Source organism: Camarhynchus parvulus, chromosome 8 (genome assembly GCF_901933205.1).
Source record: "Camarhynchus parvulus chromosome 8, STF_HiC, whole genome shotgun sequence".
Classification (NCBI taxonomy): domain Eukaryota; kingdom Metazoa; phylum Chordata; class Aves; order Passeriformes; family Thraupidae; genus Camarhynchus; species Camarhynchus parvulus.
Window position 1 is genome coordinate 18,809,785 of NC_044578.1, and position 26,369 is coordinate 18,836,153.

The 26,369-nt window shown below is 39.0% G+C and overlaps 1 protein-coding gene across 2 annotated transcripts; it reads left to right on the plus strand.

Moving 5' to 3' along the window:
• Window position 1: 1 nt before the first annotated feature.
• SLC30A7 (solute carrier family 30 member 7) lies at window positions 2-26,295 on the plus strand. 2 transcript variants are annotated; one of them, XM_030953049.1, is made up of 11 exons: window positions 2-147; window positions 315-416; window positions 4,531-4,644; window positions 6,075-6,162; window positions 6,983-7,109; window positions 8,040-8,189; window positions 9,718-9,768; window positions 11,462-11,597; window positions 19,372-19,462; window positions 20,419-20,568; window positions 21,371-26,295. In XM_030953049.1, the coding sequence occupies exons 1-11, from the start codon at window positions 68-70 to the stop codon at window positions 21,416-21,418; spliced, it is 1,137 nt and encodes a 378-aa protein (XP_030808909.1). In that variant the 5' UTR covers window positions 2-67; the 3' UTR covers window positions 21,419-26,295. The 2 variants fall into 2 exon arrangements, with proteins under 2 accessions (XP_030808909.1, XP_030808910.1); XM_030953050.1 differs by having other exon boundaries at window positions 4,536-4,644.
• Window positions 26,296-26,369: the final 74 nt, after the last annotated feature.

Consider the following 26,369-nt stretch of genomic DNA (forward strand, 5'->3'; position numbering starts at 1 on the left):
CGGGCAGCGCTCCCGCCCCGCCTGCCCGTCCTGCCGGCCGGCGCGCCGCGGCCCCGCCGCCGGAAAGATGCTGCCCCTCTCTATCAAAGACGATGAGTACAAGCCGCCCAGGCTCAACCTGCTCAGGAAGGTGTCGGGCTGGTTCAGGTGAGTAGCCCAGGGCCGGCCAGGCCGAGCGCTGCCAGCGCCGCGGCCGAGTCCCCGTGGAGGGGCTCTGCTGGCTGGTGCCGAGGCGCCCGGGCCGCCCGGCGAGGGGCTCCGGCCTCCTGGCGCTGTACCGGCGGCCGGTGACCCGCGGTGTGCTCCGTGCGCAGGTCTATCCTGGCGGACAAGACTTCCCGCAACCTCTTCTCCTTCCTCTGCCTCAACCTCTCCTTCGCCTTCGTGGAGCTGCTCTACGGCATCTGGAGTAACAGGTAACCGGGGCGGGGGCGCGGCGGGGCGAGCGCGGCTGCAGCGCGCAGGAAGCGGCGCGTCCCGCCCGGCCAGTGCCACGTCTCCTCTCGGCGGGGCCGGGCCTCCTGGCCCGCCGTCCGGAGGGGCCGCTCGGCGGAGTCTCGGGGGCCGCTGGAGAGCTTCCCCCAACCGGGACGGCTCTCGTGGGCAGCGACCGGCGCCGCCGTCCCCTCTGCCGAGTCCCGGCGACGCGGCGGAGGCGCTCCGGCGGGGGGGCGCGGTGCGGAGGAACGCTGTTTGGGGTTGCTGTTATGCTCGGTGCTTTGCTCAGAAGGAAGCTTGGCCTTGGCCCGATTTACGGTACTCGGGGGCTGTAGCTGCTGTTGTCACAGAGATCCTCTTTGGGGAGTGTGGCTTCATCCATAGGTTGATACCTGATATCGCTGCCTCAAACATCCTTGTCTCGAGCGAGAAACAGGATTTGACATATCCTTGTATAGCTGAGTGGTACTTTACATAGCACAAAAATTCACGGAGTGAAAAAAATGGAAGAGACTTGACTAAACTGCTACTGAAAAATCTGTAGCAAAACATAAGAAATGCAGAATAACTTCAATACTGTATAAAGGTAGAGAACAGGCTATGGTGCTAGTATTGTTGTCATGCTTCGTTGGTGATAGAGTAGTTGTTTTATGATGATATTTCAGTCTCTGTTAATAGTTCCGTTCAGAATGGACTGGCATGGAAATGTCATTTAAGTCCAGCAGTGTCCTCCTTACCAAAAGCTGTAATATGAATGTAAATTACTGGAACTCTTAAAAGTCCCGAGTGAATGCAGTGGTGTTGATTTGGAAATGGTTGCATCCTAATATTTGCAATGTTGTTCTGAATCTCTCAAATGACACTCTAAAATCCTTAACTTTGATTACAGTAATTGCTACTGTGGCACCAGAGAGCATGCAGCGCTGTCCTGGGCACAGTCTATCTTGGCAGCACCCAGACCATTTTGAATGTGTTTGGTTTTGGCTTTGATGTTGATTCACTTTGCAGTTGTTTGAGGGTTATTGAATGCATAGTCTGTCCATTTGAGTATGGATTTTTTTTCTAATAACTCAGCAGAGGTAAATATTTTTCTTAGCTGTTCTGATGTAAAGAGCTTTGTGTTCATGTGACTTTGTTCTGATGTCTGTCTTTTAAACATAACATTTTGTTTTGGTAGTGTGACCTTAAAAAGTCCTGCATATGAGGTAACTAAACTGAGAAACTTTAATGACAGTCACAGAACTTTGTCACTGAAGAATATGGCATATTGGAATTCAGAAGACTTTTTTTTCATACTTGAGATTAATAATTAGGATTTACTGCATAGCCATTAAATTATTCTTTTAAGAGTCTAAATGATTGTTTTTATTTCAAGTCACTAGTTTTGGGTATCTCTTAAGTCCAGATTTTGGCGTAGAGCAAAACAGGGTCTTAGCAAGTACTTCTTTCGTAGAGAGGGGTAGCAGAGAATATGATGATGAGTGTCTTCAGTCAAAGCAGACAGATCGTGCCTTGGAAAATGTAACAAGCAAACAAGGAGCCCTATAGGGAGAACCATTTTGTCATTTTGAAGACACAGTGCCATTGCTCCTCACATGAGAAATTCTCCTGAGCTTCTTTTTGCCAAATAGATTGTTTTCTGAACTCAGAAAAGAGTGTTGTCCAAATGCTTCTTGATCTCTGTCAGGCTTGGTGATGTGACTGCTTCCCTGTGCTCAGCCCCCCTCTGGGTGAAACACCTTTTCCTAGTGTCTGATCTAAACCTCCCCAAGTCAGCTCCGTGCCGTTTCCTGGAGTTCTGTCACTGGTCACGCGTTTGCTGGCTGAGAGCTTGTTTGCTTGTTTAAGGTTGAAATTTGCTACATGTGCACATTTGTTTAATTTGATGTTAAACTAAATCAGCTGTGGAAGTGTCTTTATTTAGACACAGTGTGTTTGAGTATAGGGTTTCTACTAGTTTATATTCTGGATGATGTGTGTGGTTCTACAGGAGTTCTTGCATGCATCCCATGTTGCTGGTGGTTCACTGTATTGCTGGTCGTTGACTGAATCACTCAATCACTTGAGTAATCACTTTGCATCCATTTTTTCTAAGGTCTTGTTACTTTACAGATCACTTTTAAAAAGCCTCAGATGAAATGAGATTGGTCTCTTACCAGGCTTCCTGCCATTTGTGCAGCTCAATGACTTGTAGCTGTACCTATGATACAGAGCGTGGTTATGCTGTGAGGTGAATGGCATTGCAGATGCAGTCTGCTGACCCCTGCTGATAAATCCACGTGCCTCTGGCCACCTGGAATTGTTAGCTTGGGTCTTGAAAGCAGCACAGCTGTATTGGTGTTGCACTTAAGGTAAGTCTTGCCTTAGTGAGATTTGCAGATGTGAGCACAGTGCCATGGGAACTTGCTGCATTATTTCTGGTTCTAGAACTTGTATGGGATTCTGTTAGAGTAGCAGTCCTTATACAATTCTCTTTCCCAGAAGGTTCTATTAAAAAAAAAAAGAACAAAAAAAACCATCAAAACCCAATCACCTCAGAAAAACAGCTCTGTCTGCTTAGTAATGCTTATTCCTTCCATTTCACAATCAGTACAACTTAGGGTTGCTGTCACTAATTACCTTCTACCTGAATATTTGATGTACTTTGTGGTGGGTTTTTTTCCTCACTGGATCTTCCTAACTGCTCAGAGCCAAACCTAAAATGCGCTGTTTCCATAAAGATGTTGCTTGATTTTGGGGAGGAGGAAGATATCACCAAAACTCTTCAAGAATTCGATGGCAAATTCCATTTTGCTGCTTTATAGGCATCCAGCCTCTATGGGTCTTGTTTTAAAGTTTGTTCAGAACAGCTTCATCTCTCCTGCTTTGGTGGCTACAGCACCTGAGGACAATATACCTTGCTATCATCCCTCTGCCTTAAATGTTACAGTTGTGTGTATGTATAGCTCTGTATGTGTCCATAAAGTATATATATATAAATATATAGAGCAAGACACTTGATCCTTCCTCTCCTTCAAACCCACTTGTTGAGTGTTTCATCTGAAACACTTAATCCTAATCTTGTAATTGTTTTCAGTAAGGCTGAAATAGTTTGGCTTTGTAATGTGAAGTGGTTGAAACTTTGGCTAATGAAACTTTGTATTTGACTTCAATGTGTCTATCCTCTAGAACTTGTTAAACCCGTAATTTCTTCTTGTGCTTCAGTTTCCAAGAACTGAGTTGTATATGTAATTATTCCTAGATAACCAAAGAACTGGGAAAGTGGAGCTTTTGGGGTTGTTAACAATTGCTCAATAGTGCCTCTCTATCAAATGTCTTCTAAAATATGAAGCATTGTTTTTTGGTTTCAATGCACACAGTTCCCTGCAGACTTACAGAACCTGTTCATGAGTAATTTGATAAACTTTGGCAGCACTTGTGTGTGGTGTTAACCCTAGTTTACCTATAGTCTACAAACTGATACAAGTTCTGCTGACTGGCTAACTCATGAACTAATTAAAGTAGCTTTGAACCTCTTAGCATGCTGGTTTGTTGTATTGCACTAAATAGTTTATTTAGTTGTTGTTTTGCGGTACAACACTGGTTCACTTTAACTGTGTTTCTCAATCAAGATTGACAAACAGTTGTGCATTAGTGTTTGAAATAAGACATTTAAGATGTGGTCTCTCACCCTCTGATTCCTTCAGCCTCTAGATCTGAGAGGTGTATATCTCCTAGTCAGTGCCTTGCCACTGCTAAGGCAAAGATTTAAAGTTGAGTTATGTTGATGAGAGATGTGGCTGTGGGTACATCTACTCCAGGGATTTTGGTTTGTGTCTGTGGAAACACCTTTCACTATCACCAAAAACATAGCTAGGAGGATTTTTTTGCCAAGCACTTTTTCCAAGTGCCTTCTGTAAAGCTGACAGAAGCAGTTTTGGCACATATTTGTGTGATGAAGCATGGATTTCTCCTCTGTGCCAGCAAAACCATGCCTGAAGCTTAGAAGCACAGCATATTCTGCTAGTGTGTAAAAGATTAATGTCTATGGGGTTTTTTCATACTCAACATGTAGCATATGGAACATAACCCTTTTTTCCTGTTCTCTTTCAGTTTAGGTCTGATATCAGATTCTTTTCATATGTTTTTTGACTGTACTGCTCTCTTGGCTGGATTAGCAGCTTCAGTTATTTCAAAATGGAGGTCAAACGATGCATTCTCATATGGGTAAGAAACTTCAGGCTGTTACCTTAATGTATTATAGTAAATGCTTAGGCAGATATTTTTCACTTATAAACAGAAGCTTTTTGCTGAACATGGAAAAACTATGTTGAAAGTGAGGGTTTTTTTTAAGGTGAGCTATGTAAACATCTAAGTTTATAGAAATAATAAAAATATGAAGGCATTGCTTTTGGGGAAGAAGGTTTATCACTTCCAAGATCTCTCTGATCATACTAGTGGAAACAAGTTAGAGAGCAGAAAGTTGCCTGGCATTGCCATGTATTAATGACACCAGTGAAGAACAAGCAGCCACATCCTGGGTTTGTCCTCAGTGCAGTGAGGAGCATTGCAGGGATTCCCAGACTGCTGGTGTCCCACTCCTCCTTTGGAACAGAAAGTTACAACTGAAAGGAGCCAAGTCTCAGTGGTGCTGCATTGCAGATTATAAGCCATGACTCTTGGAAGCAGCAGGATTTGGGAGCTGTGACTGCCATTTACACAGATCCTCAAGGCTGAGGTGTGACATCCCATACTGCCCTTGGTGGATTTATCTGCTGCAGCTGGCCTTTGGCAGGCACTTGGTTCCACTGAACATGGCAGCTGTGCCCTATAAAACAATACTGATAGTACCATATTATTAATTGGTAATACTGATTAACAGCAAATTACTTCTAACATGGGCATTCCCTATAGCATTATTGGCCTGTCAGCATTTAGCTTCAGCTGCCTTGCTTCAGTGTGAATCATATAGTTTGAAACTTAAAGCACAGTTTAATTTAGGTGGAAGTTCCAGTGTGCATAGAAATCAATTTAGAGAGAATTGTACCATGAACTAATTGCAGTGAAAGCACGTTCTGTATTAATTACTGCTGAGCATTTAAACGGCTGGTGTTCCCTTTATCACAGAACAGCCACACTTTATTAAGCCTCATGTTTGCTACATTGAAATGACTAATTCTAATCTCACAGTTTGTTATTGTCAAAATTTGATGTTTGAAAGAATTAATTTCTACTTAAAACTTTTACTGAAAATCCACCTTCTAGAGGGGAAGCAAATTAATACATGTCTCTTTGATATTGAACATAATTTAACACCAGAAAACTGTGATTAGGTTTCATGTGCTTATCTTAGTTTGTGGCTTCTAAATTATGTTTATATCATAACTTTGAGTAGACATAATCTTAAATGGAAAGATTTTGACATACTGAAAGATTTTTTTCATCTAGATCACAGAATGGCTGATCTGAATCAGGCAGTTTCTGTCAAAGTACAGCATGGTCAGTTTTATATACTAATCTGTAATTTATATGCCATCTTCCATTTAGCAAATTTGTGTAATCTAACTGTTTGAGAACTCCAATCTCTTAAGTTTTAATTTTCAGCATTTAAATGAAAGTGGTAATATCTGCTATTGCTTTTTTTTTGTTTCTTGCAGTTATGTTCGAGCAGAAGTACTTGCTGGTTTCGTAAATGGCTTATTCCTCATCTTTACAGCATTCTTCATTTTTTCTGAAGGTGTTGAGGTATGGGATGAGATCAATTACACTATTACATTCTATATTTAATATGGATAGATATTTCTGGTTTTAATAGGAATGAGTTATTGAAATTAATGAATTGAAAATTTAAATTATGTTCATAATTGGTTAGAAATCTGATTTGAACAAAGAATAGGGCCATCTGAAATTGCTGTTTAATGAGAGAGAAACTCAGCTTTTCCAGTTTCTGTACTAGCTTCTTAAATAGTGTATTTTGTTTATGTGTAAAGATTCTGTGAGGTTGAGCCTGTCCTTTTTTTATATTAGGTCTATAATGTCTCATTGAGAAAAATATTCCAGAGGAAGTAGGGTAAAAAAGAATTGAAAAAAATCAATCTAGATTCGAGAATTTCTAAAAAATGTCATAATTTGTTCTGAATCTTCATTTCATTCCCCTTGTTGCCTCACCTTTCTAAGGAGAAAGGAAGAAATGGCATTCTAGACTCTTAGAAGTCTTATAGGTGACTTAAGCAGCCTACATACTGCAACAAACCTGAATGTTTTCAGATGGTGTTGAGCCACATCCCACAGCATAACCACATCTTATGATAAAACTGAGCTAGACTCTCAGAATATTCTACTGTACATCACAGCTTTAATAATAGAACTTTATTTTCAGACACTGGGAGTTGGTCTGTGTATCATCCCAAAAACTGGAAGTCCTGACTAATTTTAAATTATGTCTATATATATGTTATGTATGAGAATGCTCCTGTATCTACGTAGTTTTGTGGTGCCTTTTAATAATGTAAAGGGATTGTAAAACTCTACATTTGCTTTTTGGTTTGTTTCTTTTTTTTTTTAGAGAGCCCTTGAGCCTCCTGATGTGCATCATGAGAGACTTCTTCCTGTTTCTATACTAGGATTCATTGTAAATCTGATAGGAATATTTGTTTTTCAGCATGGAGGTCATGGGCATTCACACAGCTCTGGTAGGATAACTTCAGTACTGTTTCCTTTCTTGGCAGCCTGTATTCCAGGGCCTTATTATGCCCCAGTATTACATTTGATGTCTTCTTAATGGCAATCCTAGCCAAGTGTGTGTGTGACCTATTGCTATGTTGACTTTGGTGTTTTATTACCAGCCCTGGTATGCCACTGTTGTACTTCTCATATTAATATCCATTAACTGGAACACCTAGGAGTCCAGAAACTGCTTTCTGGAGTTCGTGCACTCTCCTGCTCCTTATTGAAAGAGATTTTCAGAGCATCTTTTTGGACAAATTTAAGCTGGGCTTGGGCAAGGTCCTGGCTGGAAAATTTAGGAGAACGGTATTTGAACCAAATTTTAAGCATGAGATGATTCTGCTTCAGATGTTTCTCAACTTAGTGTCTTTTGAATTGAAATGCAGAATTTATTTGCTTAAATACACATGGTAAACACTCTGGTTTTTTTTCTGCAAAGCCTGTGGGCCTCTCTTTGAGCTTAATATTTAAACTTACATAGACTGGTGGAAGAACATAGTCTTTGGTCTTTAAGCACCAATGTAAGCTTGAATTTTTAATCTGCAAATGACAATCAATTTCTGCTTTCTTAACACAGCTATTTTTAAAGTGCTTATATCTAATGAAGTGTACATTTTTCAAATTGTACTAGAAGTCTAGCACAACAAGTCTCAGAAGTGGGAATGTATAAAAGCACTTGACTTCTCAAACCTGGTATATTTTATGTATCTATATAAATAATATGTCTGCACAGCAGAGCCACAGATGACAAACACCTTGTGTTAAGTTTCTTATTTAAAGCCATACCTTAAGATGGCCTAAAAGATTAATAGGTTTTGAGTAGATAAAAACAAATATAAGAGTACTCATCATTTATGTATTCATAAATGCACTCTGATGGTGATATTTGTTTATAGGGCATGAGCACAGCCATTCTCTGTTTAATGGTGGTCTCAGCCATGGGCACAGTCACAGAGATCATGGACACAGCCATGAACATAAACATTCCCATGGACACAGTCATGGTCATGGCCATGGACACTCTCATGGTCAGGATTATTGTCATGGTGAGTACCGAGTCATCCTGACTCAATCTAAATCTGCAATTAATAACTTACTGAAAAATAAAGAGCGTGTTTTCAGCTTGTTGTGATCATATATGGAAGTACCTTCATTAAATGTCTATTATGCTCTGCCACCATCATGTTTTATGACTCATTTTGTGTTTCACTTGCAGTAATTTCAATGTTAGTTTTTAAAGATTTTGCTTTACCTCTGCTTTTTGAGTGTGTGCTGTAATGTTGTGTGTTGGCAAAAGATGGAACAGCTGTATGCTATTCCAATAGAGTGAAATTAGTTATCAGGTGCCCTGTTTCAATTTTTTCATTAAAATCAATTGCCAAAGTTGAGCTGTTTTGCTAGTGTTCTCCATTTGTATTATTTTACAGCACAAGGTATTAGAAGAAATGAACCAGTGAACTTATGGTTTGTTAGTTGTACTTGGTTTGTGGTCTCAAATAAGACTTTCCCCATTTTGTGTAGTTGTAATTGTTTTAAGATGGTTATGGAAAAGATACTTGTTATGTTAGCTGTGCTGAAATCTTTTCTATGAAGGCAAACAATCTGAGAAGAGACATTGATGTTAAATATGGTCAGTAGCCTTCACTATGGGAAAAGAGCTTGTGTAGGTAGCACCTATTTGAGATGGTGGAAATGAAAGCCTTGTGGTAATGCAGGGTTGCCAGTCCTTCCTGCCTAAGCAATAAAATTAGATCTGACGTGACTCAAAATGTGCACATTCAGAGCAGGGAATAGTGTGGGAACTGGCAGACAGGAGGTGACAAAGAGTATAAAAATATTTACTTGTCCCTTCCTTGCTATTCCTAGAAAATTGGTACTTGTCTTCCAGTAGTTCTCCTGGAATTTGGTTGGAAAGCAGGAGCTCCCTGCTTCTGCCTCTTCCTTGCCTTCCACGTGGCCCCCACGTGAATGTAGCTGTCTTGTGCAGCTTGATATTCAAATCAGCTGTTGTGTAAATTATTGTATATCTTCACTAGAAGGCTTTTATTATCCTTTAACAAGTTTTTCTTAAAATATCTTTCAGATTAATGCTACAGAGGCATTAATATGCTTGGATGAGAAGATCTTTTACTTATTTGTTCCTTCTTGAAGTCTTATCCTTGTTTTTTTACATTAGGTGTAAATGCTTGCTTAAGTGAAGTATTTCTGGTTAGCAAATTTATTTGAACCTACTCTTCTACCTTCTATTCATGGCTTGTGTTCTTGAGGGGTCTTATTTTGCTATATACTAGCAAGGTCTTGCCTCTCCATTTGTTTTAATTAAGAATAAATGTAGATAATTTATTTTTGTATATACCTATGTAGAAATCTATTGTGTAAAGGGATGTTGTATTTTAAAAAATGCATTTTAAGACTTTTAACTTAATTGCTGCATTAAAAAACAATAGCTTGAGTAAAAGCTGGTCATTGGGAGCAGCCTGTCTGTCCAAGACATTTCTGAAAGGAAGAATGTAACAGAAGGGCCACTAGAGAGAGCCTTTGTCTTGGTTAATGTGTCAATAATTGCCTCCACAGATGACCATTCCCTTGAAGTAATGGCTGGATCCAGCAAACAGATTTTACAAGGTATGATGAGAATAAGTATGATGTTTTGTTTGTCTGCCTGCCTGGGTTTGTCACACCTCTGTTTTAGAGAGATCCTCTGGATAAATGCCACGTTTTTCTTAAAGGATCTATTTAATGAAGTTCCATTGCTGCTGTAAACAGCTCTGCTATATCCTATGCACGACTGGGTGTTGAGACATTCACAGAAGTCTAAATGTGATGCGCTGCCAACACAGTTTAAAAGAGACATCCCAAAAGCTGGGATTCAGCTTCTGTTATTGATGCTGAAAAATCAAAGAAAAACTAGGAAAGAGTGCTTTAAAGCAGAAACCTAAGGAGCCTAATTGCAATATATGTTCTGTAACATGAAGATGCAGATTGATGTCATTGTTAAAGAGTACCTGAGCTTAAAACTTGGCATTTCATCAAGCTCTTAGGGTTGGTTTAGAGCAGATGGTAATGCATCTAAATTTCTTGAAGTAGTATTGGAATCCCTGATCTCCTGAGCATTAGATGATCTTCTGGCTTGTTTGTAGTCCTTGAGATGGAGCATTTACAAATTCTTCCAGAATTTACAGTACACTGTATTATGTGTGTTCAGTATTTCACTTGAAGATATTTCAAAGTCAGTTTTTATGAAACGCTCATTTTAATTGAAGCATATTAAAAAGACCTGATTTTATTTTAATTTTTCAATACTGAGGGAAAAACCCCACCAAGTGATGTGAGGACTATCAAGACAGTCACTCACAAGCAATCACATCCCACCAGCAGATCAGTGCCTAGGGAAGTCTGAGCAGCAGAAAGACAACAGTAGTATTATTGGGGAGCATGGTGTTGGATGGTATGAAGTGTCCCTCTGGTCCATTTGGATCAGCTGGCCTGGCTGTGTGTCTCCCTAGCATCCTGCCCACCCCAGCCTTCCTGCTTGGGGTCATGAGAAACAGAAGGCCCTGATGCAGAATGCTGTGGAGAAACCCAGCTCTGTCCCAGCCAGAGCCAGTACAAACGCAGAAATCCCCAAAGAGCTGTTTGTAGTGGTGTGTTGTTTGTACAAGAGGGGATTGCCTGTCTGGAGAATTGCATTCAAAAAGCTGTTTCTGAATGACTTCCAGTCACTGCCAGCAGAGAGCTCCAAAGGCTAAACTTTGACTAGCTGCAAAGTACGTGTTTCTTTGTACTTGAAGGAATATTACTTTTCAGAATAAGAGTAAGGCTTCTCATGTCTGCAGTATTGTTTAATTTTCAAAACTATTTGTCTTGGATTTATTTGCCAAATAACTTCTAGAAGGTGTTGTCAATTAAACGTTAGCACATGTCAAAGCTTTGCAGAACTGCTTCTGTTAGCAGTCTGTCCGTCTTATACAGACCTCACTACTGTAGGCATCAGGGAACATGAGTTTCTGTACTATAATAAGGGTAAGTATTGAATGAAGAAAGTCTAGCTGCAGCTGTTAATCACTGTTCAAGTTAACAGCCTTGCTATGAAATGCCTAATACTGCTAAGTGCATAGCAGAATGTAAATTCTTCAAATCGCCCATATTCTACAAATACATTAAAATCCTTGTATGTTTGACCCAAAACTGACCACAAATTTTAAAAGTATGGATCATATTATCTAGTTCTTGAAACTTCTTCTTGTGAAACATCTCTGAAATGCTCTATTAGCTTTAAGAACAGCAAGTTGTAATGGTATCACTTGCTCTCTTACAGGTGTATTTCTGCACATTGTGGCAGACACACTGGGAAGTATTGGTGTAATCATATCTGCTATACTGATGCAGAACTATGGGCTCATGATAGCAGATCCTATTTGTTCAATGCTGATAGCACTACTTATAGGTGTAAGGTAAGTGTTGCTATCACTGGTATTTGGTAGGATTTTTGATGCTAGTTACAGCAGAAATTGCAGCTCAGAAGGAAAAGGAGTTTTGTTATGCTAATGACTTAACAACATTTGCTTTTCTTCCAAGAGTGGTGTGTTACCTCTGTCCTGTACAACCATTCTGGTGAGCTCTTACATGAGCTATCTTTCTTTCCCTTTTTCTACAGCTACAACTTTCCCTCTTAAATCTGCATATTTTGTCCTTCTTTGCATAATACTATAAAAATGTCTTTCAGGTTCAAACTGTAGAAAGCTTCGTCTCTGTATTTAGTACATGCTTATATAAACCAATGTACTCCAGTAAATGGAGCAGAATGGTTTCAGGGCAGCAGAGTTGAGACTGCTGGCACAGGATGTGCCCTTGTCCTTCACAAATAAAAGCTACTAGGTTTTAGTTTTCTTCTCTTATATCAACAAGAACTGTCTTTTACTTTGCATTTGCACTCTGAGATATCCTTATTTCTTTTAAGATCTGATGGAAATGCTTCATGGACTTCTGGATTTCACAGTTGTTTCTTACCAAGATCACTGTGACTGTGAAGCTGTTTGGATTAGACTGGTCAAGTAAATATTTCATTGAGTGATGTTATGAGGCTTTTTTGGCAGCAGTTTCAATGGTGCCATAGGGCAGTGTGCCACAACTCCAGTTACAACCTAATAACTCAACATCTTTGTCTGTTCAGCAGTGGTGAGTGTCATCTGATGAAGTGCAGCTACTTCTGCTCATACCATGTATGGCATGTTTATGGTTTGTGCATGGCAGCATTCACAGGATTATTGATGTGAATCTCCCTGCTAGTCAAAGTAGGGCAGCAGGCTTCAGACACAACGCCCACAGAAATGTTTCTGCTAGAAATCACTGTTACATCACCACTTTAATTTGAACTTCAGAGATTTTGACTTCAACGTTCTGTAATTTCATAAATGATAAATTATTCCAAACTACTTCTAGTACTGAAATCTCAAAAAATGGGAAAGAAAATGTGTGAGTTTCCAAGGGGGAAGAAATTACTGCTGAGGTAGAGGTAATAGCTGAGTAAAAGGTTTCCATACACTTTGTTTTTTAAGGGTCCAGCTTTGTGTACAGCAGAAAATTTTTTCAAATTTCAATTCAATTTTCAATTTTCAATTTTCATTTTTCAATTTTTTTCTTCCATTCATACAGTAGTTAAAATTATCTTGAATTTCATAATAGAGGTGTCATAACAATGCTGTTTATAGGTTTTCTAGCACAGATAGAAGGAATGTTTGAGACCCATGTTCTATGCTGAAAATGCTGGAAAAGTTCACTATTTGATGTGTCTTTTGATCTTAGGCCAGACTTCAGCCTGTAACATTATTTTGTTGGTCCACAATGTTATAAATGATCTGTGGAATAATTCTGCTCTCAGTGCAGTCAGCTGCATCAGTTGGTAGAAGCAAGCCTGCATTTCTTGCCATCTGACACATCCTGGCACATCAGTGGAGCAAACACTAATTGCAGGGTTGGGTGGTTTTGTGTTGGTATTTTATTTGTTTTCTAAGCAGTCCAACAGACTGAACTATTGATGGTTTTGCTTGAAGTGCACTTTAGGATCATAAATAAGATTACTGGGAGTTTCAGATGGCTGTTGAGAACCTGAGTCCCTTTTTGTGGTGTTTGATTTTAGTAATCTTCATTGACAGTTCTGGACATAAAACCAGTGTTAATTTTGCCTTATTCTTCACCATGCTGTGTTTGAAGTGTCCTTTAAGAATTAGTGCAAAAGGGTTTTCAGATTTTCCCATAAGGTGGTCTTCTGTAACAATATGGGAGCCCAGGTCATGCTTGCTAGGATATATAATAGTTTTGTACTTAAGCTTTTAAAGTCACCTAAATCTAACCCAGAGGAAAAAAACTACTGAAGTTCTCTGAAATTTACAATTTGAAGGGAATAACGTTGCAAAAATACTTTAAATTGGTAATGGCAAGAGCTGTGTCTACTTTGGGGTGCGAGGGGAGGGATATTTGGGTTTTGGGGTTTGTTTGGGTTTTTTTAATTGTCTGTTTCCTCATGGGATACTTGTGGGTTTGAGGTGGGAAGGACTGGGATGTTCAGTTTGTAGTACAGGAATTGCTGTCGATTTCTGTGGGTCTATTTGAAACCCTAATAAATTATTTTTAGGGTAAATTTGGCTTCAGATTAAATAATTGCCTTCTGTTTCAGAAGAATATTTTTTGATTTTGTTTGTGCTCCTTTTACTGTTAAACCAATTTTGATAAGGTGAAGTGGAGTAAGAGTATGTGTGTGTCCCAACAAGCAGACCCTATTCAAGTGTGTTTAAAAATCATCAGGATCTGTTCTGTAATCAGGATCTTTGTGGCTGTAATAAAAGAAACATAGTTTTGAGCCAGAGATGCAACAGCCATTCTGATAAAGTATTCAAAAGTCATTCTAAAGTTTTAATGGTGTTTAGGGAACTTTCCCTGATTGGAACTGTATCCTCCAAGTTATTGCTTAATGGTCTGAGTTTGACTTAGAGAGACTGCAGTGTATGAGTAGGGAGTAGATTAGATCCAGGACTTCTGTTTCTGTTGTTTTGTTAGGGTGTTTTGTTGTTGTGGAGGTTTTTTAGTTTGTTTTAGTTTGGGGTTTTGTTTTTGTTTTTTTAATCTGTATTCTTTCTATGATACTTTTGTATACAAAGAAGGAATAAAGGCAGAACAGAGATCCTTATTGCCTTTCATGGAACTATGTGTGGAGCCAGTAGAATATCAAAGCTATTGCATGAGAATGCAGAGGAAAATCATTGCTCTTAATGCAGGATTGCTTGTGTCTTTGTGAAATAACTGTTCATTGGTTTTATATTGAGTGTTTGCTTGCTTCAGTGTTGGCAGCTCTCTCTGGTTTATTGGAGCCTTACCTGCTGCTATTAGTGGGTTTTCTCTGTTCAGATTTCTGAAATGATGGCCACACTTGCCAAAGAAATCACAAAAATACCTGCATAAGATGACTAAAAATCTCACTGGTGCAGTGTAAAGCTGTACAGACTCCACTTGTTAGCCTGTTTTGCCTTGTGCATGTGCAGAAGGATTAAGCAATGCTTCTTCAGGGAAGTCAGGCAGTGCTTTTAAATCAAGTGGTTGAACCTTCTTGTAGACAACATCTCTAATTAGTGCAAATTGTCAGCTGCTGCCATGGTTGCTCTGTTGCTCCTGTGATCCTTGCTAAGGGTGCTCTAGGGTGACATTCTCTGCCTAACTCCTCATGAGTTAGCTCAGAACATTCTGACTGCACAGTGAAAATCCCGTGTGGGATCTGAATTTTCCTGGATGCAGCCACTAATATCTGATGATTCTTTCTTCAATTACTCTGTACTATCTCATGCAAGTAAAGCATAAATGGGACGTGCTCAAAATAGATGAGTCTGTTATACCAGCATTTTCATTTTTTTTAACAAAAGCTTGACTATTTCATTGTAGTTTAGGCTGACACTGTTCAAGTTTTTTCCTAAGTGTTGTCCACATAATTATATATGCCTTGAATCAATAAACAATTTCCCAAGTCTCTGAACTGCTTTTAATATTTAAAACTAAATACTCATTTAGTTTTAACATTAGTGTTCTAAGCCTTATTCTGAAATGTTGAAGCAATTTCAGTCAGCTATGTGAAACTAGTTGCCACGCAAAAGCCACAACTCTGGTATAAATCAAGTTTGTCCTAAACCACTATTAGACCCACATGTTTCTAGAAAGGCACAGTAGACTAAATCTGATACTAGATTGCACAGAGTATGCAAACTGCCTATTAAGTGGTCAAAGAAATGAGGCAATTTACTTCAGTCATTTAGTGAAGTTGTTTCCATGGGTTACATAATTTTTTACATTAAATCTTGAGCTGCTTGAACATGATATAATATGAAAGAGCTTTGGGGGAGGGTGTGCCAGTAACATTTAAGTCTTTTCATGTTTGGGGCATAGCAGTATTAAAAAAATTACTTTTTTTAAATGAAGTGCTGCATTCCTTAAGATTCAGAAGGACTTTTCTATAGCAAAACTCCACCAAACCAGTATGTTTGTTGTTGGTGTTATTTTAAGCCATTATTGCTAAATGTCAAGCACTACCTTTATTTACAGGGTAATGGTACCTGCCAGCCTTGCTTGAGAATCAAGGTACTACATTGTTATGAGAACAAAGAATTCAAAATCTGTAAAGCATGTGTTAAACCTGTGGTCCTTGTCTTGAGCAAAGCTTGCAGTCTGATTAGAATTGCCATTGCCTAATAAAAATATTCATTCAAGTTCTGAAACAGGCCACCAGTCTTCACATTGCAGATATGGATGGTGGCTGGGAAAAAAACCCAGAATTTGGGAAAGTGGCTGTAGATTTTGAGCTGTAGTATTTGAAGAACCCTAGCTGGTCTTGATCCTTAGCAATGTTTGTGTACCTTCCACAAAACCTGTCACAAATACACAAACCCCCTATTTTCTGTAGTGCTGAGAGAATGAATTTCCTGCTGCGCTCTGAGTGCAGTGTCTGTCTAAGGGGTTCTTCACCTGGAGTTGTTTTCAGCTTTGCAGTCCAAGATCATGCCAGTGCTGGGGTCTTGCTGGCTATGCCTACAGAAACAGTGGCATAAACAGGATGGCACAGAATGGGCATGAGTGTTATCTGAATGTGATGCAGGTTAAATAAGAGTCTGATGCTTTCACTCTTAATTTTTAATCGATCCATGTGTAGTAGTGGCAGGCTGTATTTATCAGATTCATGTCAATAGTTCATTTTGATTTATTTGAACAACTTTCACTTCTGTAACAGTGTATGTGCAAATGTGATGTGCTGTAACAATAGCTGCCTTTGCTTTTCTGGCTTTTGTAGAGGATATGTTTTTGTTCCAAATGTTTTATTCCCCATCTTGCTTTGGGTTAGTTCCTCTTTCAAATGTTATTGTCTTGTAAAAGAGTGATATTTTACCTTTAAGGCTTGGTAATCAGAAAGCCATGGAATTGTCTGCTTTGATAGCAAAGCTTATAGACTGCTCTGCTAATGCATGAGAATTCCTTCCACTTGGTGAGAATTCAGCATTGCTTGTTTTCCTCAATAGTCTTGTAGATTAAAACAAACATGGGGGGAAGCAGCACTGTAATAGTTGCTGTGGAGGCAGCCACTTTTTTTTTTCACTAATGACTAAGCCAAAGAAAATAGAAAGCTTGGTCACAATCTCTTAACTGTATTTTCAGCCAGCTTGGTTTTGTCATCTTCCCTTATGTTTTCTTCAGTCACATGAAGTGGAACTGATATTTCTAGGGCCTCCTAGTGATTAAGTAATACTGGTTTTAGTTAACGTTTAAGAAAAGAGCATACTCTGGAGTTTTGGTTTTTAAATTAAAGGTTTTTACTTCAGTAGTATGCATGAAACAATGGAAAACAGGCATCATAAAATTTGATTCTGTTGTTTGTTGTGTTAGTTGGGCTTACAGCAAGATACCATGTGAGCTAGCACCCCTTTGGATGCAGAGGGGCATCCACAGGCTGCCTGAGCTCTGAACAGCATTTGTGAGGGCCTGTCACATCACTGCAGCTGTCTTTTGGCTTTTCAGCTTTGCAAAAGATAAACTTTGTATCTGAACACTGGCTCTAAGATACAGGAAGATGATGTGACCTGGGATATGCCTCAACTTTCACCAACAGTATCAAGCCATCAAGCCATGATTTACTCTATTCTTTGGACTTTTAAGATGTTCTTGTTTTATAGCCTCTTCAGATCTACTTTACAATTAATTTCTCTTCCATCAGATAATGTACATCAGTTTTATTAGTGTAAATAAGTTGTACAAATTAGACATATTTGTTAGCTTTCTTTCATGGCTATTCTCACACTTAGTGGTATGTTTCAATTAAAAGGTAGACTACTACATTCTCTATTCCTTCAGTTGTTTCCCTGTGAAAAAATATTCAGCCTGTATGTGTGTGGTTTTTGAAACCTTTGGATGCACATGCTTGACAGGCCTTGTTAAATTTATGGGAATGGAATAGTGTTCACTTGCATTCACTTTGCATCCTGAACTTGTGTATTGGTCTTTCGAGGTTTTTATTAAGAAACAAACCTGCATTTTAAATAGGGAGTTAAACTGAAATCAATTCACCAGTGGAGTGTGTTGGCAGCTCCAGCTCCCTTTGATGTAATGCTTGTGACATGGACATTATTTAGTGAGATGGGTCCATTAATAAGAGAACCCTTTTCCCCTAAACTTCTGTAATCCACTGTAGAATGTGACACTCCAATTAAGCTTCCTTTAGACAGATTGACAGTTATTGCATTGCTAAATGTTTGTCTTGGTGACAGGTCTAGTTTAGGCAACTCCTGCTTGCCCCTAATTGCTTCTTCCTATTTCTGAACCGGTGCCTTGGTGGCAGTGCAAATGTGGGAGGCCATGTGCTGGGGGGCACCAGGCAGTGAATTTGGCTGGAACAACCTCTGTGCCTGCAAGAAGGCTTCATTTCAGGGTGGAGTTTTTCCAGGGGTTCATTAGACAAGAGTCACGCAGCCTCTTGCTCCCTCCCACTCTGGCCAAGGTTTAGCCAGGGAGGGAGCTGAGCAGTCCATGAGCCAGCACTGCCCCATGTTCAAATGGAAACACTAAAAAAAATGATTAGGTCATCTGTTCACATCTGCAAATACACAGCTGGTCTGTGCCATGCATTCCACATCACTTCATGAGATTTTAAACAAAGGTTCTGCAGTGTCCTTCAACAACCGGTCCAGTTAATCTCCTACAAATGTTTCAGGTGTGCTTTTAATGCCATAACTCCATGTACTGCAGCTGTGATGCCAGTGCTGAACTCTGAAATGAAGCTTACAGTTTCTGCAATATATAATCACTTTCAGAATGTTAGGTGACTTGCATGCTCTTGAAATTAAATTGCTCTTTAAGCTTTACTGTTGGGCTATAGATATTTGTCATCCACTTGAAAATTTTAGAATGCTCTACTGAACCAGACATGATGCACTACTCCTAAACAAAAAAATCACCATGCTGAATACTTAGTAAGAGTATAAGCTATTAGTGGTAGCTTCAGGGCATAGGCTTACTGCTCTCTTGGTTTTATTAAAAAACAAAAAGTAATAATAATAAAAAAGGGTATTAAATGTCTTCTTAGTTTGCTGAATAAAGACCATTTGGCCAGGAGGGAACCTCTAATTGCTTCCAAATGTTTAACCCTTGAGCTTGGATGAGACCTTACACTTAGTTCACTTCAAGAATATGCTAAGTTGTCTGTTTCTGACAAAATAACTCTGTTGTAGCTGGACTGTTCCACACTAATTTTGTTTTCTGATTACCCCATTATTATCTTAGTTCATAAGAAAAATATGCCTTAAACCAAACACAAAAGCAAACCCAATTTCAGTTGAGTATTTTTATGGTTGCTTGTGAATGATTTGCCATTAAAGTTGGTTTTGAGCTATACAGCTGCTTTGTTGTATAACTTCCAAGACACCAAGAGATTTCATCTCCAGTCTCGTGATTAAACCATTAATCTTTTGTGACTGACCACCAGTTGACTCTGGAAACCGTGGGGGAGAAATAATTTTGCCTTTGATAGGACACCATAGCAATTTTGTCAATCCTTTTATTTTCTGTACTGGGTTTTCATGGCGACTTCCTCAGCTTCTGATGGAAGAACTAGAGAAAAATTTCTCAGCATTAAGGAATCTTAGGTTTCTCCTTGCACCTTTTGAAAATGTAATAATAGCTAATTGCCTTTTTTCTTTCTAGTATTGTTCCACTTTTAAAAGAGTCCATTGGGATTTTGATGCAGCGAACTCCTCCTTCCCTGGAAAATGCCCTGCCTCAGTGCTACCAGAGGGTGAGCTCTTTAGCTGGTTTCACTCTGACTGATCAAGCTGCTGACTGACTGAGCCTCAGCTGTGTGTATGAGGCTATTTTATGATGTTTTTCCAGTAAAAGGAATGATTTTATGATGTTTTGCCAGTCAAAGGTACCCTAGAATACAAAAATGGAGGTACCAGTTTAATTAATAGTTTCCCAGAGTCCTAAATTGCATGTAACTTCACCTCAATTTGTGTTTTAAAAATTTCCTATGTTAGTTCAGAAAAACAGATCCTGAAGCTATTCCTCCCAAAGTACTTGTGCTTATACGTAACATTGGAAGTGTATTTATAAGAAAACAAAGATTACTATGGATTTGACCTGTTCTCCTACTTCACTTTTCTATTAGTATGCCATGAAGTGCCTTTTCAAAGTTAGTACAAAGCACTTGAAGGAGTGCTGCCTTTCCTCAGGAGTTACAGGCTGTAATCATCACATGGAGGGTTTGCTGAAAGTGGAAAGAGGAAAAACAAAGGGATTAACAGGACCCATCTAAGCCCTCACAAAATTGTAAATGATGTATGAATATATTTCTGTTAGTTAGAATCTCACAGATTGTTTCATGGCAAAATTTGCACATTTGCAAAAAGGGCAGTTTTAACTGGATGCCATCTCAAATCCAGTAACTGGCTTTTCTCTCATGAGCACCTCCATTTTCAGAAATGGTTTCAGTAAAATGTTTGTAGAATGTAAATGCAGCAGGGTACAAAATCACAGCACATACAGAAAATCATGACACTGACACAAATCCATATGTTTCAACTTCCTTACAATAACTGAGATAGTAATAATAAATTTTGGTAAAACATGACAAAATGCACAGTGAACTTGAAGTAAAAGAATGCATTTGCTTTTATAATACTTCCTGTAAAAAAACATAGTACAGGAAATATTTTCTGAAATATACTTTCTAAAATTTGCCCCTTGTTTTAGGTGCAGCAGTTGCAAGGAGTCTACAGTTTACATGATCCACACTTCTGGACCCTCTGTACTGATGTTTACATAGGGACTTTGAAGTTACTAGTAGCTCCTGATGCTGATGGGAGGTGGATTCTAAGCCAGACTCACAATATTTTTACTCAGGTATGTCTTATCAGTGGAAATCACATCTCAAAGTGTAAATTGCTTGATGTGACATTGTAATTCTTATCAAGAAAGTTTAAATATTTCTGACTTTGGTACCTGTTTTGAAAAGCCTCCCTGCTCCAGCTGTATAGAACAATTTCAAAATACTCTGTTGTGCAGATGGAATTAGTGTACCTCTCTGCTTTGGTTTTTCATGCCTCTTTATGGAAATAACAGATATAATTGTCTCAGGTGTATCAAATGGAGTTGATCTATACTGACCTATAAGGAACTAAGAAAACAGATGAGGCTTCTCTTAGGATAGAGTTTCTCACCACAGACTGGACCTACTCACAGGCTTTTCACTGCATTGGCAGCTTGCACACATGATGGCTTTCTGGATGGGTTCATAATGTAGAACTGGTTTGAACAACAAGACCCATGTTATGCTCCTGTGCTCAGCTCCACTTTAAACTGACAGTTCTTCAAGCAGCTTGCTTTTCAGGAAGTTAAACTGGCACAAAAGAAAATAAGAATTGCTTTTGTGCAGCTTCACATGTGGCAGTTATTTAGGATGAATCAGAAGAGGTAATGCAGCAAAGCTAATGTTAATACATCATTATGTGTGTGCACTTGACTGTGGGAAGAACTCTTTCCTCATCTGGTGTTCTCTGAGTGATGTGCTAAGTGTGGAGATGAATTACAGAAAAATAAGTTGTTTAGGTTTTTTGCTAGGTCACTTACTGATGTGGGCTGACGTTCAGGACAGGAAACTGCTTTGGCTTTACAGTGTTTTTAACCCTCCTTCCCTTTTCCACAGGCAGGAGTAAGGCAGCTTTACATACAGATTGATGTTGCAGCCATGTAGTCAGTTTCTGGAATGGTGCTGTTGGACCAAAGTTTTCAGTACTGTACTGGTGTAGCAACACTTCTTGAGACAGAGCCTGCCTCCACCACGCCTGCAATTGACTGAATAGATTTCTGCCCTTGGGCTACGGAGGAAGTTCACTTCTAAGGAGTAAATATTGAATGAATGTTATGGACTTTGGGTCTTGTTTTTTTTGGGGCCCCTAAACTTGTAAGTTTTGGAGGGTTTTTTTACTTAATAAGATTGTGGTACTGGAAACCCTGTCATGTCTTCAGTAAAGCTGCTGAAACCACTGCTCATTCCCATCAAACCAGTGTTATCGGCAATTGGAAACTTGTTTTGTAGACAATGTCACAATGGCTGACATGCTTCAATATAATTGTATGTTTGTACAATTGTTTGTACTTTGCAAACTTAATGAACCAAACCATATTGGGTTTTCAAAGTGCCTTTTATATCAGGAGAGCTATTTGCCAGCATAAATATGGAGCATCAAAGGGTTTTACTACTTTTACAAATAATCTTGTATGCAGTCTGATTATTTACTAGTGATGTATGCGGGGGGGGTTGTGTACTTTCATAACTGTAGATGTTAGACTTCCATTATATTTGCATCTTACCAGATAGAAAAATTCTAAATGTCAAAGACAAAGCTGTTGTGAAGAGACTTGCTTCTGAGACAAGCTGGGTATTTTGTTGCACGTCTTGTGAAAATTATTTTAGGCCAAATATTAGATTTAGCTCCAATTCTTAGTCTCTTCATACTATTGAGAGTAATGAGACATTATACAATGTTGCTCATGTTCAGTCACTTAAACAATGGGCAGTTGAAGGAAGATGCTGGTGATGGAAGCAATGCTTGAAGTTTTTTATTTTCCAAATCATGTGGTGGAAAAAAACTAAATCCTGAAATTGTGGAAGCTTAAGTCTCCTTGATTTTAATAGGTTGTTATAATTTTATTAAAGTGATGAAGTTCAAATTTTGCCTTTCCAAATACTGAAAATAGTTGTTTCTGGCAGTTATACCCGAAATGGAAATAAGGACCACTTTTCATGCTGTTTTAGCTTGTGGTTTTCCCAGGCTGACAAATCTTACATCTTTGACTATTTTACTGCAGCTTTGTATGTTTTCATAGGGGAGAAAATTCTCAGTGCAGTAAGGGTTGTTAGATTGGGTTTTTCTTTCCAACATTCTTCTGTCATATATTTTCTAGCATTTGTAATCATTTTACTCAGATATGAGTGTCACTTCCAAAAGCAATCTGCTATGTTTGGTATTACAGATGATAGTTCCACGACATTTTACACACAGAACATGGTGAAGTAAAAAGTAATACAGGCATTTTTCTGAGAAATCATAGCTGCCACTGACTGGTATGGATTTTATGTTTATTTTGGTACCTGTCAGAGGTAATACTAAAATCAAGGCCCTGAGAAGCTTGCAATGTCTGTGTAGTAAGTGCTAGGCACTATGAAATTACTGAAGATTGATTCGCAGAAGTGGTTTGTTTGCCACTGATCCTGTTGAATCCATCACAAATATGAAGTTTCTTGCATTTATTGTGTTCTTCCTACATAGCCCCTGATTTCTCTTTATGTGAAAACACAACACTTGCCAAATTTGATGGTGGTTCCTGAATTTTCCACTTGAGATATTGAAACGTGAATGTTGATTTTGTCCAGATCTTGGGGGTGTACTCTTGTGCTTAGAACTGGAAACTGGGTGTAAAAAAATGGCAGTACAAAACCACCTATAATATTGGTTTTAATCTTTGCTTCTCTTCCACTCTTCAGATCCCTCCATTGCCATTTCTGATCCCATTTGCTCTCCCTGGGGACGCAGGCACAGAGTGCCCTCCCAGCAGGCTGCACGTTCCACAGCTCTTCCCTGGCCTCCTGCCTGGCACTGTCCCTGTCAGGCTCTCTCCCTGTCCCACCTGGCAGTGCCAGGCCCAGAGTTCCTGCCTGGAAGATGGAAATTACACAGCACAGGGTGGGGTGCAGGAATCTGTTGAGCAGATTGGAGTGCTGCAGTTTAAGATCCTCTGTGCATGTATGTTCACAGAGAAGGTGATGGAAATCCAGCTGTGATTATAGGGTGGAGGTACTGTTTTGTAGTGTGGTGCATACAGACTGCTGCTTGCTGGCTGCCAGCAGGACTTCCTCATTTTTTAAGAGTTACTATTACTGCTATTTGAGGCTAGAGAAGATCAACTGATACCACTCTAAAGGCAAGTACCAGACAGGTTCATTGCAAATGTGTCATGATCCAAGAGCAGGCTTTGGTTGAAGTCACCTTTACACCAGCATGTTTCAGGACTGACTGTTCCTGGACTTGTTGAAATGCTGCAGTGCTGCCCAAGTTGCTGAGCTTGGCCACTATCTTAGCTTCTTAATGAAAAGACAACTGCTACTATTTGTTTCCAAGTGAGAACCTGGCAGAGTGGCTGTTTGTTTGATGGTGGTGATGGTGTTCTCTTAAATGTAAATCTACCAAATTTTTAATATGGGAAATGGAGTGAAAAAGCCTATGAGCCTGTTACAATTACACAACAATTTTAATAACTCTGGATAATGGTTTCTGCTTATTATGATTTAGCTGATTGTTGGAAGCATATGTTCAAGTCTATGAGTTTTCTAGCCAAGCAAGATAGCACTTCATTATGTTTAAACATTTATAGTAAGAAATATATAATTTGTTTGCCAAGTGTAATTGGGGATAGTGTAGGGAAGTCAGATTCAAAACAAACTTTAGCCTTTTTAGGCTTTCTGAAAAAGGATAAGCATCACAAAATTCTACAAACACAGTGTATGACATATCCAGTCAGTAACTGCAGTCACATGTAGTATGTCAGTAAACAAGGGACAACAGATATTTTTTCACCTAAGGGGATACTTGCTCAGGTTTTAGAAGAGTACAAACCATGCAGTTGAAAGCAAAAGCACAGCTTTGCTTACCCTGAGAGCCAAAGCACCATTATTTGTGTTTTGCTAATTACTTAACACTGGCTGCTTATGTAACACTTTGCTATTGACACTTTATAGGAGATGCAAGGCAGGATTTTAACAAAGACTTGTGTGAATGACTGACACCCAGAGATGGGTGAATGGCTGCAGATCATGTGCTAAAACTCAGCCTTCCTGGTATCCACTTCTGAATTTTTAATCAAGTTTTCAAAGTGTTGTTTTCTCATGTTTTCATGTAGCTGATATTTACTGTGGGGTTACTGGTCTGTCTTTGTGGGTTATTTTTTTCTGAAACCAGTAACTTAAAACCCTATTGTTCCAAAGACCAAGCCTGCAAACTGCATGATTTTTACCACATCTACAGCAAAATAAGAAGATAAAACAAATGTTACAGAGTGTCTGTATTAAAATGCCTCAATGTTTTTTGTGCTAAGTAACAGTGGAAGAAAACTTCTCTTATGAATATGCACAGTAAGGACTGGTCCTTTATAGGCTAACCTGGTAAGTACACAGCTCTGGATAGACTGGCTCCTTTCATCAGGAGGGCTCCTACAGAGAGCTGAGTTACTCGTGTGATTTGCTAAGCTAGGATGGAAAGTAAATAAACAACTTTGCTTTTTATGTAATAATTCCTACTAAAGCAAAAATTCAGTTGCATCATTAGTAAAAACTGCTGACACTATTTTTACACAAAAATTGAAGCTGCTACTATGAATAAAATGGACCTTAGTGACTTACCATTCTTAATTTACTTTTTTTTTAAAGAGGTAAAGCCAGGTTTAAAGGTGAAGGAAAATTAATTGTTGTAAGTGAACCTGTTCTGGGAATGTAAACAAGATACAAGAGGAGAGAATCTGCTGCTGAACTGCAGTTTTCCATCTTCTGCACGTAGTGTGTGAACAAATTGTAAAGTCCATGGCTTTTCTTTCACAGTGCAGATTTTCAGTTGCATGCTTTTATAAAATGCAAACTCTTATCTTTCTTCATGACACAAAGCCTTTAAATACCAATTCAGAGCAAGAATTTTAGTTAAATTAAACCCTGTCCTGTTTTCTCCAGCCATTAGATTGCTATGATTCTTGATTATCCCAGTCCTTTAAGCAGGATTTTTTTTTTAATAATCTCTCTGATCCTCAATACTGACTCAGTAGCTAATTCCTCCTTTACACTTCTGTGAAAATCCTTATCTGCAGGTTGCTGAGGCTCCCTTTTGGATTTGTCCCCCATTCAGGCTTTGTTGCAATGCCCATCCCTGTGGGCACTTCCTTGGCCAGACACTGCTATAATGTGAAGCGATGCCAGCCATGCTGGGCCTGGCATGCAAAGACTGAGTCTTGCTGTGTGCAAATACTGCTCAACCTACTTGTCTGTTTCAGTGAGCCACAAAAGGTTCCTGCCTATGTGGTAATTTGGCTGAAATGATGTGTAAAAGAGCTGGGTATTTCACTTCCAATGTGCATTGGAGCCTCTCACATGTATGCTGGGATCTTGTACAAGAGTTAAGTGAATCACTACAGTATCTTGGCTGAAGTGTGAAATAATGTGAATGAAGCAATTGCCAATATCATTCCTGGTAGCATACAGCATATTGCTTGCCTTTACCTTTCAATTACAGGAATTACTCTTAGCAGTGAGCTTCAGTTCAATAGCAAAGTGTGTCAAAGTACCTGTGAAGAAATCTGGCAGGTAACACAAGGCAGCTCACTAAAATTCTGAAGACTGTGTATGATTTTGTTCTGGAATGCTAATGTTAGTAGCTTAGCCACGGCTTGTCCCAAGTGCAATATTAAGAAATTTTTAATGTAATCTTTTCTACTTGAATACAGTCTATATAAAATGTTAAATATCCTATATTGCTGAAAAGATATGGGATCAAATTTCTTTCCAATAAATCTTCAGTTTAAAAAAAATATGCATACAGGTCTGCTTTGTTTTCATCATATTGTGAAGAATAGTTGAAATAGCAACCACCATCATCTAAAGA